The 16,844-nt window shown below is 35.0% G+C and overlaps 2 protein-coding genes across 5 annotated transcripts; one reads left to right on the top strand and one right to left on the bottom strand.

The window, feature by feature from the left end:
- The first annotated feature begins 1,319 nt into the window (after positions 1 to 1,319).
- On the top strand, positions 1,320 to 3,289 carry LOC122593137 (protein GrpE-like). Of its 3 annotated transcripts, XR_006322799.1 has the most exons (4): positions 1,320 to 1,693; positions 1,768 to 2,271; positions 2,356 to 2,504; positions 2,785 to 2,874. XR_006322799.1 is itself a non-coding variant. In XM_043765497.1 (3 exons), exons 1-3 carry the CDS (start codon positions 1,433 to 1,435, stop codon positions 2,434 to 2,436), a joined length of 846 nt encoding a protein of 281 aa, XP_043621432.1. In that variant the 5' UTR covers positions 1,320 to 1,432; the 3' UTR covers positions 2,437 to 2,691. The 3 variants fall into 3 exon arrangements, 2 of the variants coding, with proteins under 2 accessions (XP_043621432.1, XP_043621431.1); XM_043765497.1 differs by lacking the exon at positions 2,785 to 2,874 and having other exon boundaries at positions 2,356 to 2,691; XM_043765496.1 differs by lacking the exon at positions 2,356 to 2,504 and having other exon boundaries at positions 1,323 to 1,693; positions 2,785 to 3,289.
- Positions 3,290 to 3,631: 342 nt separating this feature from the next.
- LOC122593136 (dentin sialophosphoprotein) lies at positions 3,632 to 9,692 on the bottom strand. Of its 2 annotated transcripts, XM_043765494.1 has the most exons (4): positions 6,839 to 9,692; positions 6,166 to 6,273; positions 5,640 to 5,819; positions 3,632 to 5,503 (listed from the first exon to the last, which is right to left on the bottom strand). In XM_043765494.1, exons 1-4 carry the CDS (start codon positions 9,575 to 9,577, stop codon positions 3,968 to 3,970), a joined length of 4,563 nt encoding a protein of 1,520 aa, XP_043621429.1. In that variant the 5' UTR covers positions 9,578 to 9,692; the 3' UTR covers positions 3,632 to 3,967. The 2 variants fall into 2 exon arrangements, with proteins under 2 accessions (XP_043621429.1, XP_043621430.1); XM_043765495.1 differs by lacking the exon at positions 6,166 to 6,273 and having other exon boundaries at positions 6,839 to 9,690.
- Positions 9,693 to 16,844: the final 7,152 nt, after the last annotated feature.

Raw genomic sequence — 16,844 nt, 5'->3', positions numbered from 1 at the left:
CACCCTCAAATATGACACAGATCTTTATTAGAGTCGACCACAAAATATAATTAACAAATTTGACTGAAACCTTGTAGTAACTAATTTCTTGGTAATCAACGTAAAACGGTGAATATAACATTGTTATAACAAAATAGTCAACTTTTGAGTATTCTTTTGCTTCACTTTTCATTATGTGTTTACTTTTATTAACTTTTTTTTTTTCAGAACGGTTTACTTTTATTAACTTTATGATACGTTTTTGTAATCTACGTTCGTTTTAATATACAGTTTTGGCAAATTTTACGTTTTATTGTTTTTTCCGGGCAATGCCCAGGTTCTCAAACTAGTTATAAATAAAATCATGTTGGATAAAATCCAAATATTGAACCCAAATATCAAGAATGAGTAAAACAAGCCACATGATTTCACAACCATTCAAAGTAGCTCAAGTTGTCAGCTGTTCATTATAAAGTCGGGTTTAACCATATTTACCCCTTATTAATGATGGGGCGTATACTTTTATCCACCTGCAAGTATGTTTGATGATATTTAACCATAAATATCAGTCATATGTGGGTATTTGGCGAAAGGGTTTTACAAGGGCATGAGTTGTGTGGCCTGTACATGTCAATGTGGTACCGAGGATCATGGTGTTCCTCCTAATCTAAACCATTACCAAGCTACGTGATTCCACATATATTTCCTAAAGGTTTTTCAAAAACCGGTCCGCTAATTACCAATAGAATAAAACTGTTTAAATCTTCATACCCTATTTCGAGATCGAACATTATTAACATATCGACATTAAAAGAATCCAAATAAATTGCTTGATAATATCTTAAGCTTATTGGTTGTTGAAAAATCCATTTCTTACAAATCAACAATTATATGACTTGGAAAAATCAAATAATAACATGGTGTGTTAGTAGCAAACAATATATATAATTTTCACTCCGCACAAATATCTCTTAGATTATTTATTACTCGTACTTCTTAATGATAATTTAGTAACTTGAATTAAAAGAGGTTTACCGGAGATAAAGAAAAAAAAAATCCAATGTAAACATTCATAACTACCAAATTGACGTATCACTCGACACTCATCACTCAAGAAATTTGAACAAAGAAAGGTAAATGGATATTCTAACGGGAAAAATATTCATAGGCACAACTTCAATTACCAAAAAAAACCCGATTATTTCTGGAAAAAAAAAAACCCTTTGCCAACCCGGGATATTTTTCTAAGTTTGATGATTTGGTTCTAGCACAATCGGCAATTTTCCACATTATTTGTTAAGTAGTCTATATAAGTATTACATTATCTGCATATTTTTTTACAATAATAAAATATACATACAGATAGTCCGTGAAGAAATAACCCCGAAAATTATCCACAGCAACCACTCACACCACCCAGAAAAACCGATAATAATTTTTTTTCAAAATTTCAATGGCTTCTGCTGCAGCTGCAACTACTATTAATGTATCTACTCTTTCTAATAATAAGCTGTCACTTGTGTGCAGCAGCAGCAGTATACACTACTCCAGGAAGTCAACAACATCACACTTATCATCCTCCTCATTTCCTCTTTCAATATCTACATCTTCTTCGTTTTTCAATACTAAACGTCTCCCACTAAATCGTTTCTTTCCTTCTTCTTCTTCACACGACGAAACTAACGACGCCGTCGTCACCGACGACCCTCCTCAGGTACTCCATTCCTGCTGTTTGTTTTATAACTTATTAGGGTTTTTTAAATCATACAAGTCTGTTTTTCTACATAGGCGGAAGATACAACAACAACTACAGAGGACGATGAAATTGACGGTGCAGACAAAAGTTCCCCTGCATCCATATTAGCAGCACTTGAGTCATACAAAGAGGCCTTGGCAGATAACGACGCCTCAAAACTATCTCAAATCGAATCTCATTTCAAGTCCCTTGAAGAAGATAAGCTAGTTCTGAAAACACAACTGGCGACATTATCGGAAGAACTTTCTAGTGCGAAAGATCGGGTCCTTAGGATAAGTGCAGACTTTGACAATTTTAGAAAAAGGACAGAAAGGGAACGGATTTCGTTGGTTGCAAACGCACAAGGCGAAGTCGTTGAGAATCTTTTGCCGGTTTTGGATAATTTCCAACGAGCTAAAGCTGCTATCAAAGTTGAGAATGAGAAAGAGGAGACAATTAATAATAGTTACCAGAGCATTTACAAGCAATTTGTGGAGATATTAAACTCTCTTGGTGTGGTTCCTGTCGAAACAACTGGACAGCCTTTTGATCCTTTGGTAATTTCCCTGTTCAGATTCTCTGCAAAATTACTTCTTTCAACAAAATATAGTGATTTTGGCCTACTTGATTGTTGGCTGCAGGCAAATCCAAGAGTTGGCTCGAAATTCAGTCGAGTACTTGATGATCTTTTTCAAAAGCTCTCGGGTGTTATCAAGACTTAGAATACAAATTCTTCTTTTTTTCCAATCTCAAACCAAGTCTTGATTGATTCGAGCTAACTCACATAAAAGTAGGCTCTTCTCTGCCATCTTTAGTTTGTAACCTTACATTAATGACGGAATTCGTTTTCCTATTATTCATTTTTGTATATTATACTTGTTGGGTTGGTTTCTAGTCAAGCTCGGGGTTAACATATGCTGACATTGTACCTAGAAAGTCCTGTACCTTATGAGATAAATCGATTTTATCATTGGTTATGTGTATTGTCTCTAGACCTTTTCCCAGTACATTATTATTACAGTTATACTGTTTTCAAAGTACTTTGACATTTGCCTTTTTCATGGTAAAAGCTGCATGAAGCGATTATGCGTGAAGAGTCAACTGAATTTGAGGAAGGTGTGGTAATTCAAGAATTTCGAAAAGGGTTCAGAATTGGTGATAGACTTTTACGTCCGTCAATGGTAAAAGTTTCCGCTGGCCCCGGACCTGAAGACAGCGAACCAGTGAGCCCATCAGAACCAGAAGCTCAAGCTACAAGTCAAGAGTCGTTGGAGGAATCAGAGGATGTTGACCAATCAGAACCATCTCCGGCTGACGACGAATGATACATTCAATATAACTCGGTTCGTGAACACATTATTTACTTGGCAGGAGGGGTGTGACATGCCTTTGCCTCCTGTAGTTAGGGATTGAAATCGGCTTACACAATGAACTGCCATTATAATGTTTTGGAGATGTTTATCTGTTTTAGTTATTGTATACTTTGTCCTTTGACTCATTTACTTTCAGGTTTTGGTGACAAGATTTATTTTGAATACTTTGGGTCCCTAATCAAATATTTGAAGTTCAGCTTGACTCTTTTTGTTCACCAAATAGGATGTCTTTCCAATATTCACATTGTTTAACTCCTAGTGAGCGAGTGGTTCTTCAGGTAAACTATGATCTATTCGTTAATCAATCTGCTCATATGGGATGTTAAGATTTAGCTAAGATGAACGACTGTGTTGTTAAAACATATATGGTATGTAAAAGTTTTCTGACAGAAAAACTTTACAAGTAAGAACATATCTGGATGCATTCGGAGTTCCATGCTTAACATGGTTTTCAAGTGTTTTGACTGTGACAAATGAGCGCTCCTGGTGAACAAAATAGATCTTGGATGCACCTGCGAACGTAAGGTTCGAATAAAAGAGAAACTGAAGAAAGACAACTCATTGTATATTGCTCTTTATACTATAAAACTCTACAAGCACAATTCGGACACAACAATGGTCCATAAACCCTGATTACAATCAAAACAGACTTTACACTCGAACAAAAATGAAGACACTCACGACTATCATATGCTTCAACGAACCTCAAACCAAAACCCAAAGAACAAAACAATATCGTGTATAAAATATAAAACGCAAAAACCCAAAACAAAAAGCCCGAAAGATCAAAACTCAAAACTATAAGGTAGCTTGGTAAACCATCTCTAAGGCAGACCCAAACAAGAACCCCAATACCACATATAAATTTCTACTTGTGTTCTCATTCTTTATCCGTATTACTCGTGTTTGATGCATTCTCAGTTTCATGGTTGACCACTCTGGCACTTGTAGGATTAGCCAAAGATGCACTTGAATCAGCTTCTTGGAGCAATGCCACTCCATTGGCACTGTTGATCAACTTGGATACTTCAGCTTCAGAAGCACCTGCACCTTCCATGTTGCTAGCTAACTTCTCATTCTGAGACTTCATTACATCCGTGTCCGTTTCACCGTCAGAATGCTTAGTTTCAATATCATGTCCCAAGGATTGGGGGCCCTTCATCTCATTCAAACTAGATTCTACACGCTTGGAGTAGAAGTTTTCATCTACAGAATAAAACGTATCAAGACGATGCTCCGAGGCCTGTGAGACCCGTCTAATCTCATTAAAAGTAGATTCTAAATCCTTGGAGTAGGAATCTTCGTCTACAGAACAATTAGTTTCAAGATCATGCTTGGAGGCATATGGATCTGGTTCAGTCTCATCCAGAGGTGATTCTAAATTCATGGATTGAGTACCTTCATCTCTAGAAGGTTCAGTTTCAAGATCATGATCTGCGACCAGTGACTCCTGTTGCATCTCGTCCGATGTTGATCCTATATCCTTGGAGTCAGAAACTTCATCTCTAGAAGGTTCAGTTTCAAGATCATGATCTGCGGTCCGTGGCCTCTGTTGCATCTCGTCCAATGTTGATGCTAAGTTCTTGAAGTCGGTACCTTCATCTCTAGTAGGTTCGGTTTCAAGATCATGATCTGCAGCCTGTGGCTCCTGTTGCATCTCATCCAATGTTGATTCTAAGTCCTTGTAGGCAGAATCTCCATTTTCAGAATGCTCAGAAGCATGCAGGTCCTGATTTGTTTCATCTAAAGGTAATTCAAAATCCTTAGAATCAGAATTCTTGGTTTCAAGATCAAGATCCGAAGCATGTGGCTCTTGTTTCTTCTCGTTAAAAGTAAATCCTAAATCGTTGGAGTAAGAATCTTCACCTTCAGAATTCTTGGTTTCGAGATCATTACCTGAGGCTTGTGGATCCTGTTTCATCCCATACAATGTTGATCTTAAATCTTCGGAGGAAGAATCTTCATCTACAAAGTTGTGAGTTTCAATGTCATGCTCTGAGGCATGTGGGTCCTGTTTCATTTCGTCCAAAATAGCTTCCATATCCTCGGAGTTTGATTCTTCATCGGCAACTGGCATGGTTTCAAGATCATGCTCCAACACATGTGGGTCCTCTTTCATTTCATTTGAAGTTGTTCCCAAATCCATGACACTGAAATCGCCAACAGTATCCAGTTCCACTAGCAAATCTTCATCAATCTCCTTAACCTCATCCACATCAGCGAAGTCATCAGGCACATTATTTTCAATACTTAGAGTGTCACTTGCATATACGGGACTTCCGGGTGCTGTAGTTTCAATGTCAGCAACTTCAACCACATCAGGTTCGGCACTCGGAACAAAGCTGACGTTTGATGAAACACTGTTCTCCAGCTCTTGGACTTCCAAATTTCCCGAGCTACTGTTCGTAATTTGCACCTGGAAACAATGTTATTCCTATAATGGTCAATCTCGTATTCATCCAACAACTTACAAATGTCGAAATAAGTTGAACATAGAAGGATTATCGAATTGACTCAACAATTTGGAAAGGGAAAAAAAACCTGACTGTTACCTGCAGTATTTGAGGAGTTTCTTCTAATGGTTTGTCAACAGATGTATCTAACAAGAACTCTTTCTGTTGTTGTGACAGGGCTTCTTTTCCGGATACATATTGGTGAGGGATTTCAGATGCTTCTCCATGGACTGATTCACTATTTGATGAGGCGACTTGTCCTTGTTCAAGTTCACAGCCCTGTTACTTAGAAAGATTAGGAGATTCTTTTTGCCAGGCACATTGTTACATTGACGCAGTTATAAAGATTAATATGTTAATTTGTTACTAAATTAATATCCTGGTTTACTGTTCATGCCAGAACTTTGTCTAGCATGAGAACCAGTAAGCGATGAATACCTAATTCACGAGAACCATTAAAAATTTTCACCAGAAATGGCATAACCAAATGTCAATTATATTATCCTATATATTTGTATATCTTGCTCCAAATCGGCATTTGAAATGCATGCGCTATGACTCTCATGTTATGTTAATTGAGCTATATTCTTAAATCAATAAAATCAACAATGACTTTAGGTTATACCTCTATATTAAAAGACTGCTGTGCGCTAACATGATTGTTGCAAGATATAGCACTACAATGTTTCAAGTAAAATGCACGCCTAATTGCAGACCCAACTTGCCAAGAGAGCTAGTAGTGACAAGATTAAATAATACCAGTGAACAATATAGAGTTAAGCAAATAAACCAAGAGCTGGGTAAGTACAGAGGTGACGATATGGGTGGCTTATGTAAAAGGTCAGACAGGATTGGGTTGATACAGTCATACAAATCGTTTTTGGTATGGGTCAAAACTGGCTAAGAGTGTTTGGGTAGATCTGCAAACACTTTTTTGTCCATAGAGAATTACTTAACGCATAATGATCACAAAACAAGTTTATCACAAAAATCATCTATATTGTTGAATATAATGGTTCAACAGATTGTGCATTTAAAAATAGACTATAGGCAACTTTCCAACCCATTTGACCAGTTTGTTTCATCCTCCTTTATGCTAAAGAAAAACTGTTTGTCCCATTAGACTCATTTGAAATAGTTTGTTTCATCCTCCTTTTGGCTAAAAAAAAAAAAACTGAATGTCCCATTAGACTCATCTGAAATAAACCACAACCCATATCAAGTCATTCATTAGTAAATGGGTTGAAATTGCCACCTCTAAATAAAATATAACCATAAGCCTAATCTTTGTATGTTACCTGCAGTGCTTCAGGATCCTCTGTTATGGATCCACCCAACAAAGACTCCTCATTTACTTGAGATATAACCTCTTCATGGGATCTTGCATGCGAAATCGACGAGAGAACTTGAACCTGGTCTAAATGCTGAGATGCATCTATATCTGAAACATTCTCCGTCTCCAAAGGGGCCTTACTTGGCAGGGATGTTGAAACGTTATCATCGGCCAACATAGAGTCTTCATTATCCACAGTCAGAAGTTGATTTTGAGCATTGCTAGTTTCGGGACTAGAATCTTTAGAATTCAACTTGACATCTGCAACAGGACTTGATGCCTGCTGTTGGTCCTCAGTGTACTGAAAGCTTTCATCTTTATGTAGATCATTTAAGATTGAGGAAGATGAGAGGTTCCTTGTAACAGATCGAGGACTTAAATCGTATATAGGTTCATTTGGGTGACCCTCTTCCAGAGATGAACTAGTGATATCAATGTCAGACCTTTCCATCGAGTTAACACGATCCACAAAATAAGTTGTTTTTGGAACGGATTCTGCCATGTCATCTTCTTTCTCATTATATACTTGCTCACTCGGTTCATCCGATGATGACAGGCTTGTCTCACTGCTATGTGATCCTTCATCACCCATATTCAACTGAATTCCGGCTGCATTCTCAGTTCCAAGAAAACCTGATGCTCTTTCTTGTTCATTTGTCACTCCCCTAACAATTATTTCACTCTCATTAAGTCCTTCATCTGCTTTTAAAACTTGAACTGATTCCACATCATCTTCATCAGACCCACTTTCCTGATTGCCATGCTCAGATACATGCTCTCTTATCTCAGTAGCATGTTCACGATCTACTACAGAAACCAGCTCCGCTTCTAAAGAATGGTCATCTTCATTAAGATCCTTATTTTCAGGATCACTAGCTGAAGAAACGGAATCTGTATCAGGTACAGAGCTTCCCTTAGAGTCACTAACTTCACTTATTTGTCTTTGAAAAGAAGAAAAACTTGTTTGATCAGAAGCAACATGTTCAGGTACAAAATATGGTCTTATATGACTAACATCATCAGATACACATTCATGATCTTTTTCAGAAACTTGTTCTGCTTCTAGAGCAAAATCATCTTCAATATTATCCCTATTTTCAATATCACCGACAGAAGACACAGACTCCGTATCAGGCACAGAGCTAACCTTAGAGTCACTAAGTCCACTAAATTGTCTTTGAAAATCAGCAAAGCTTCGTTCAGGTACAAAGTATGGTCTGAGCTTAGGTTCTTGCCTCTCATTTCTAGAGGCCCCAAAAACCGAAGGACCAACATTGAAACTTTCATGCCTACGGAAAAACGGCTCATTTGGTTGAACAACTGCAAATTCTTGTTGGAAAGTATCTCCTACTAAATCAGGTTTCTCTTCGCTTGAATCGTATGGAAGATCAAACGGGTTCCTTCTTTTTAATAAAACAGAAGGAGCAGACCCTGGAATGTTATCATTTGAATCGTAATCGAAAGGATTGATTCTTGCAGTTGAAATTGGAGGAATATCCCATGGAAGGTCAGTACTTTCAAAATCTATCAAATTCTTTTCAGCTTGCATCCTCATGGTCTTTCGTGCCCTTCTTCTTGCAATAAGATTCTCCAAACGTCGGTTTCTCTCCATTTCTGATGTTCCTAAGTTCATGAGATTCTTTTGGTCATATTCTGTCCATAGAATAGCAGATCTCGTCTCATCTTCTTTGTCAATGTGCTTCAATTCTTTATCTTTATCTTCTTCATCATTTCTGACATCTCCACCTTCAACGTTTTCAATACCACCTCCATCATCATCGTCATTAGACTCAGTACAGGTGTCACTTGATTCAAGTGAATGATCGGAAACAGCATCAATCCCATCACGTGACATGTGAGGCACTTCACGAGCTTCATGTTCTTCGGAAAGTAGCGGATGGAGCTCATCCAGCATCGGAATTATATCAGCCATTGATGCATCTGGTGATGAACTTTCTGCAAGATCAGATCCCGAGTCTGATCCTTCATCATCATCATCATCATCATCATCATCATCCTCATCATCATCATCACCCCCTTCCACACGTTTCCACAACAACCCGGCATTAGTATTCAACGGATCAGGTGATCCCTCCCATAACTTATCATCACTTTCCAACACAATATGTTCATGTTCATTTTCGTGTTCATGTTCATCCTCGGATTGCTTAAGGGGAGAATAACGACTTCCCAATACTACTTTCTTCTCTTCGTCTAATTCACGTTGTTTTTGAAGTAATACATTATCAACCAAACTAACATTCCTATCACCTACAACACAAGAATTATCAATCTCATCATCAATAACCGACGTTTTTACCTCAAACGACTTCTCCTCAACAACCACCTCATTTCTACTCACATTACTTTCCTCCTCATAACCAAAACTTGCATCTCTCCCAACAATCTCACTATCACTCAAAACCTTACTTTCTGATACCCGACTCTCATACCGATCATTCCTATGCTCTTTTTCAATTTCGGGCACATTAGGCTGACCAAAACTTAACAAAGTACCAAGCAAAACAAAAGTGGATACAACAACAGGCGAAACAGATACTAAAACAGAAAACAACATAGGAAACAACCGATATAGGCAAAACAAAACAATAAACAAGCCAACAACAAATGGATGTTTAGCTACTAATCTACAGCACATAAGAACTGAACTACTAACATACTTCCTAAATAGATCACCCCCCATTTTGTATATATATAAAATTATAAACTTTACATAAACAGCTTAACTACGAATCAAAAGATGATCAAAATAGTTAGTTATCTTAAAAGGGTAAGATCAAGATTCTTAAAAAAATAATCAATATTTGAGCTTTGTATAACAGAACACCAAACAAAAAGTGTTGTTATGTTGGGATGTACTTACTTTAATTTCTTGTTTTTGGGAAATTTTACAGGTAGACAAAGGGAAAGGAGATCATGGAGTTGGGTGGGGCGGTGCAGAGTAAGAAAATAAGGGAAAGGACTGATTATTATTTGTTTCAAAGAATACTTTATTTCGGGAAAAGCAGACTATTACTATTGGTCCACTCTCCCACCTTTTTTGATTATATATGAACAACAATGATGTGTTTTTTAAAGATAGTTGGAAGGGGGTCTTTGGTTTGTTGTTTTGTCAAACTTCGTGAAAAAAATTTCATCAATATTATGTCGGCATCAAAGACAAATGTGAGAGACTTTTTCAACTGTTTTTAAATATATGAAAACAATCTTGTTTAAAAATTAAAAAAGGCTGATCTATTATCTCTTTTTTTTTCAATTTTTCATGGTTCAAAATAGCTTATCAAAATCGCAACATATGTGTTACGATTTGCATTTTGCAAAGTTTTCAAGCAAAGCAAATCACAAGTCAGGTTACATACGGCAGGTCTCGAGTTCGAGACATGGGAAATAACATTTTAAAAAATTTCACAATGAAGTCCTCTAATGAAGCAGGTTTGAGTCCTGCAGAGGAAGCAAAGTTTTATCCCAATTAAATGTGGTATCCTCGGACGGTTTAGTTAAAAGTTTCTCCTAGGAGGCTCTCTAGCGCGGACCCGGTTAAGATAACGTAAGCTAGATCCCCTTTTGAGAGCAAATGATCCACCCCTTTCAAAAAATATAGCCAACGGTCGAAAACAAATAATCCTGGATTTAAGATCCACCCCTTTTGCAGAATCCTGGATTTAAGATCCAGGATATTCAGAATATAGCCAACGGTCGAAAACAAGTGTCTACATTCATTCAGTTTATTCAGCGAGAAAGTAAACAAATAATCCCAAGAAAATCGCAACGGACTTGAAGAATAAACGTGTCAAGGAAGACTCAACGTCCATTTTTCAACTTCAACACGTTGAATAATTTCACACGAAAGATCCCAGATATTTCGGATAGTTAGTTAGCATTTTACATTATAAATAACGAGTGGTTGATCGAGATTAGGCTATCTTCTCACACACTCATTCACTGCATTCTTACTTTATTTTCGTTCATTAGCTCGATCAAATCACTCTCACTCTCATTGTATTGTAATCAATCAAAATAATAAAAGAACTAAGGAATGGTCGATTGCATTCTCCTGGGGTTTTTTACCTAAGATCACTTAACTGGATCAAGGGTTTTTCCTCGTCAACAAAATTCTGGTGTCTTTATTCTTTATCGCATTTCTTTAAGATTTTAGTATTAATTTGCATTACTTTAAATTATCTTCAACCGTTTTTTTAATTACTCGAAGTATTTCTATCTCAAAGATCATTTTAAAACTCTTTTTAGCCTAAACTCTTAGTTAGTAATTTTTGTTAAGAAATTTTCCTTTTTTATTGAAGATCCTTGAACACTAAACCCCACTTACAAATTTTCGATTCTTGAGTTGTTTAAAATTCTTTCTAAAATTATCTTAGGTAATTTTTGACCGAAACAGTCATGAGGATCGATCCCATTACCGGTTCCAACCACTGGTCCAACCCAGTTGGTTTTTAAAGAAAGAAACTGATCAAAGTGTCGTCTTTCGCGGATTTTGAGCCTCAATACCTCTACGGTGTATGAGGAGAGTTAAGATGTAGTCAGACCTTACCTCTATTTAAGTAGAGAGACTCCTTTCATTTTCTACCTAAATGGTAGAAAAAGCCCCCCAACCTTTGCATGAGATGAAGATCAAACCCATAACTTATGTCTCAACAAATCAGAGTGTTTATCACTGATCCAACCATCCTGCTTTATAATACTAAAAGGTGTGAAATACCAATATCGTTGAAGATATTTATGTGAGTATGTAGAAGTTATTATCACAAATTTATAATATAACTAAAAGAGGAGATTGGGGTATATTTGGCACCCCCAATCTCCCTTTTTAGGCCTAATTATCCATTTTAATTAATTTAGCTCTTTTCTTCTTTTCTAGATTTTTTTTCTTATTAATTAAATAATTATAATTAAATAATTATACTTGAAATCTATCATAAATCTTTTTTTTATATATCAAAACAAATCTATTATAAATTTTAAAGATATATATATACTATCCTTAAAACTCTCACAATAAGTTATTATATATATAACGTAAATAAATTTTTATTAATCATTTTCGATCATTTCTTTCATTTCTATCTTTAAAAAATAATATATGGTTATATAACTTCTCAACAAAAGAAACATGCGTTTTTTTATATCACTTTAATTTAGTTTTTGGTATTTTGTCAATGTTTGTTCATTATTTGAGATGAATTGTTATGTTATTGTTATATTTTCTGTGACAACCCTCATTTTCCGACTAAGACAACGTACTTATATTTATCTAGGTATCTATCCCTAGAGGTTTGTTAGGGAAATTGACCTTCTAGACATTTAGGCATATTGACAATTGCCCTCTAGTACGGTGAAATGCCTTAGAAATGCCATAAACAATAACTAGAATCATTCGAGATAATCTCAAGCAATAAACTAGTTTTAAATGAACTTCATAAAATACCTTTGAACAAAATTTTTTATTGTTAACCAATTAAGTTATATAAACAATAATGTAAGACTCACAAGTTGAGATAACAATCCAAATTTCCTATAAATTGTCCAACAAATTAAACACCAAACCAAATTTAAGTAAATATGGCCATGAAAATAAAAATTTCCATCTCGAAAATATTTGTAAGTTATATGTATATAAAGTGCTTAAATAATGAGTAAGTATATATATATATGCTTAAAAATAAATACAAGTTTACAACTAATAGCTTATGTAACCAACTAAAAATACAAGAATATATCCATACATACATATATACATGACATATACATACACTTATATATTTTTTAACCAAAACAACTAATTACCTATATTTAACTAACATAACACTTACAAAATAAATATCCACTTAACCTATACTTACACTACAATATATATACACTATTTTTATACAAAAAAAATAAGAAAATCCCTTCAAAACCCCCTTGATGGCCAGCCCTCCCCACTCCCCATACAATACCTCCAATCAAAATTCATTCTCCCTTATACTCCCCATACAATTAACACTCCAACACTTATTCTTCCAACACACACACAAACACATTCTTACACTCAAACAACTACTTTCTCTCCTCTCTTTCTCTCTTCATTTTTGGCATCCCTCAAGGAAGATAAAGGAAGAAAAATCCATCTAAACACATATTAATAATAAGGGTTATAGGCTAGATTAACAAAGGATTAATTCAAGCATAGTTTAAGGGTTATATTAAGGTTGAAACAAGGGTTGTTGGAGGCATTAAGGGTCACGAAAATCTGCATATTCTTCTTCAAGGGTATAATCTTCCCTCCTTTCACTAGATTAAATCTTGCTTATGTTTATGCTTAAAGATTTTATCAAAAACTCATGTTTTCTTTATGAATCTTCAAGTTTTCTTTTGAATATACACTTGATGAGGGCAAGTTGATAGAATCTTTTCTTTCATGATATTGCATGTCAAGATCTAGAGAAAAGATTCAAGGATTCAACAAGTTTAAGACCCAAAAGTGTTGTTATAGATTAAATAACTTTTAAAGTGATTTTTCCTTTGAAATATGGTCATATTTTTATATATCTTGATGAATATATTTCTGGAGTTTTTCATAAAAATATGTTTTTAAGTTGTTGAATTGAAGTTGGATAAAGATTTGTTGTAAAATGATGAGATGATTACATGCATGCTTGGATTTGCACTAGTTTAAGTTGTTTTGATTTGAGATTTGAGATGGGTCTTTAATTGATGATTTCATATATATATTTTGATGATTAAATACATGTTAATAATCTGGGATTTATGAAGTTAGTACAAGAAATAAGGATTTTATAAGAATTCAAGACCAAACAATGCATAAAAGTCACTAACCGAAATCACAAGAACACAAATATAAATTCATCACCTTCATCACATGATTTGTCCATAAAATATGAAATAAAATCTGGAGAAAACACTAATGAAAGATGAATAGATGAATTAGGATGAACAAAATGTATTGGGTTTGCCAAAATAAGTATTGGGTGAAGCCATAAAGTAAAGGCATGCATTGGGCAAACAAAGTAAGCTGACAGAATCCATCTTCTGTCTTTGAACGGGAAAACTGGGCATGTGAGGGAATTTTCAAGAAAGAATATCAAAATAAAAGTTGTAGACAAATGAGTTAAGATTAACCTCCAACTGGAATTACTCAAAAATACTGAACCAAACTAAAGATATGATTTTTCTACTGAAACTGGTCAAAACTGTAATTTTGTATGAATATTTTATAAACTTTAACAATTTTTATCTCCTAATCCATAAAGTTCCAGGAAGTCATACTTGGTAGAAAGTAATTTCAATGTGTTGTGAACTCAAAATAAAATCATGGGATTTTTCTAACAATCAGAACATCAAGAACTTTTATAAAACTTCTGATGTCGCAAGCAGTGCCCATTCGAGACAGTTCGTGTTTGGATAATTTTTACGGACACCAAACATCATCTAAAAATTCACCAAAAATTCACAAAAATACTAGATACATATAAGTCACTGTGTAAAAATCATGAAGGTCCAACTAATTCGTCTTGACCCCAAAATAGTAGCTAACATTTCTTAAAAATAAAGTATAAAACAGAAAATTTGTAAGTAATCTTATAAATGACATAATGGGCTATGTAATGAACTAAGAACCATAATGGGCTAACCCGACCCAAATAATGAACCCATAAGGAACACAAATCAATAGGCCCACTTGGCCCAATAAGCCTTATAGCCCAATAACCACTATAACCCATTATGCACCTAACCCAAATAAGGTAAAGCTCAATAACTAATGTAAGCCCAAAACATTTAAAAGCCCATGACACCTAAAACCCAATTGATAATGGCCCATAACACTTAAACGAATTTCATGAGATAAGTGTAATCAAAATAAAACAAAGATAATTAAGTGAGATTGACATAAGTAATTGTCTTAACCAAGCTATATATTGATATCACAAATGTTAATTCACGCTAAAATCGATTACACAACAAATGATGAACAAGGATAACATAACTTAATACGATATATCTACATGATGACCTAAGATGCCAAGTGAAACCACAAATGAAGCCAAGTTACCAAAAATCTAACAACTTATAACTACGCATGTAATTAAAGTAACATTTTACACCATCAATCGCTACAACCAAAACAATGCGAATGTTGACAATATACTTGGGTTCCACAATTGATAGCAATATAATGAAAGTGGCATTTCTAAGTGATGGCTTAAGATAGGAACTTACATGTATTAGTCCTATCGTAGGGATAGTCTTGGCTTTCAAATGTGATTGAGAAACGTGACGGATGTATGATGGAGCGATTGATGGGAAGTACCCATTTTGGATAAGTGAATATAATATGCGGCATATCAAGGTGAGTCATAGCCCCCTTTCAAACTCTTTTATGTGCTTTACTTTCGGGGTGAAAAGCATGATAAATGAAACTACTTTCTATATATGCAATGTTTCTTGAAAGAGAGTTGTTATATGAAATGATTCTTGATATATGAGTATGAAATAAAATTGTTTCGTATGTTCATGAAAATAAAGGATTTATGTGATGAGCTTGAGTTCTGTCAAACCGCGGCGTTCGGTACACTACTATTTACTCCGAAAGTGGAGGCCTGTAGTTAGTTAGTTGCGCAACTAGGTTTCGTCCGCCCACCCAAAGCGTACCGTTGGAAGGTTGGTTGCCTTCGTGACAACCTCCACTTCTAGTCTGGCCCCCGGGTGTTCTAACTACCTTAAGATAATCGGGCGTCTCCATGGCACGACCCATTATCATCATTGTTATTATTATTACGGCACTTGATTGACAGCTTGTGCTATGAATTGAATTATTGGATTGTAATCGGACTTGAATAAAATGGTAGTAGTAGTGGCTCAAGCATTTACTCATCTAAGATAATGGAATTAGACCCTTGTGGTCATATGACAAGGATTTATTTACATGGGTTATAATGAGTTGAACAAATGATTATCAAAGGATGAATTGGAAATATTCATGGAAATTGGTGATATTGAAATGATTTTGGTAACCGAATGATTTTGGTATGATATACGATTAATCGATTTATATACTTTTTCTCTCATGATGATTTGACAAATGAGAACCTGAAATTTTACTATAGATTCTCCAAGTCTTGATATGACATTATGGTATTTGGAAACTTGATAACATGATATGAAAATTTTGTCGATCATATGGTTTGGATATTTCGAAATGTAATAGTAATCAGTTTTTCTAAGTATTAAAACGGTGATGTACCAAGATTTATATAAAAACCTATGCACTCACCAACTACGTTTTCGTAGTTGACACTTTTTCTTCATGCTTTTCAGGAAATAAGCTTAAGCATTGAGGATTTATATGCTTCATGATTATTTGTGTTGCCTTTTGGAGTCAAAGATCAAACCTTGTGATAGGCAATGGAATCCGCCTTGATCATTGTAGTATACTACTTCATGTGCTTGTTATTTCTTTCGCGAACTTAATATTCAAGTACGGTGGACGCATTTGTACTTGGAAATTGGTTCACATGCTTGTACATTTGTAAATTCTTTTATCAAATAAAACTATGGTGAATGTTATTTATAATCCTTTGTTTTGAATACTCGACTTTCTGTACATCTCATTGTTCCGCCTTAGTTGGGGTGTTACATTTTCAACTCTTTAGTTTATTTTACTCTCAATTGTACTTTGATTATGATTGTTTATTCTACTACAAAAGGGTCTATACTTTTAAATTTCTTAATTTTGTCTATGTTTTGTTATTTTTCACCTGTTTTGTTATTTATTATTTTGATATATATATATATATATTGGGATTATCCGTCCATCGGACGGGACTGAAGACTAGTTCACAATATACATCGTAACTAGCATATGTTTAAAAGTAAGCAAAATGGACACAAGTAAACTATGGAGTATGCGCGTTAAATACATTCATGATATCCAT

This window comes from Erigeron canadensis, chromosome 3 (assembly GCF_010389155.1).
Source record: "Erigeron canadensis isolate Cc75 chromosome 3, C_canadensis_v1, whole genome shotgun sequence".
NCBI classification, from domain to species: domain Eukaryota; kingdom Viridiplantae; phylum Streptophyta; class Magnoliopsida; order Asterales; family Asteraceae; genus Erigeron; species Erigeron canadensis.
Note: the sequence above shows the minus strand (reverse complement) of the source record. Positions and strands in the feature narration are given on the sequence as shown.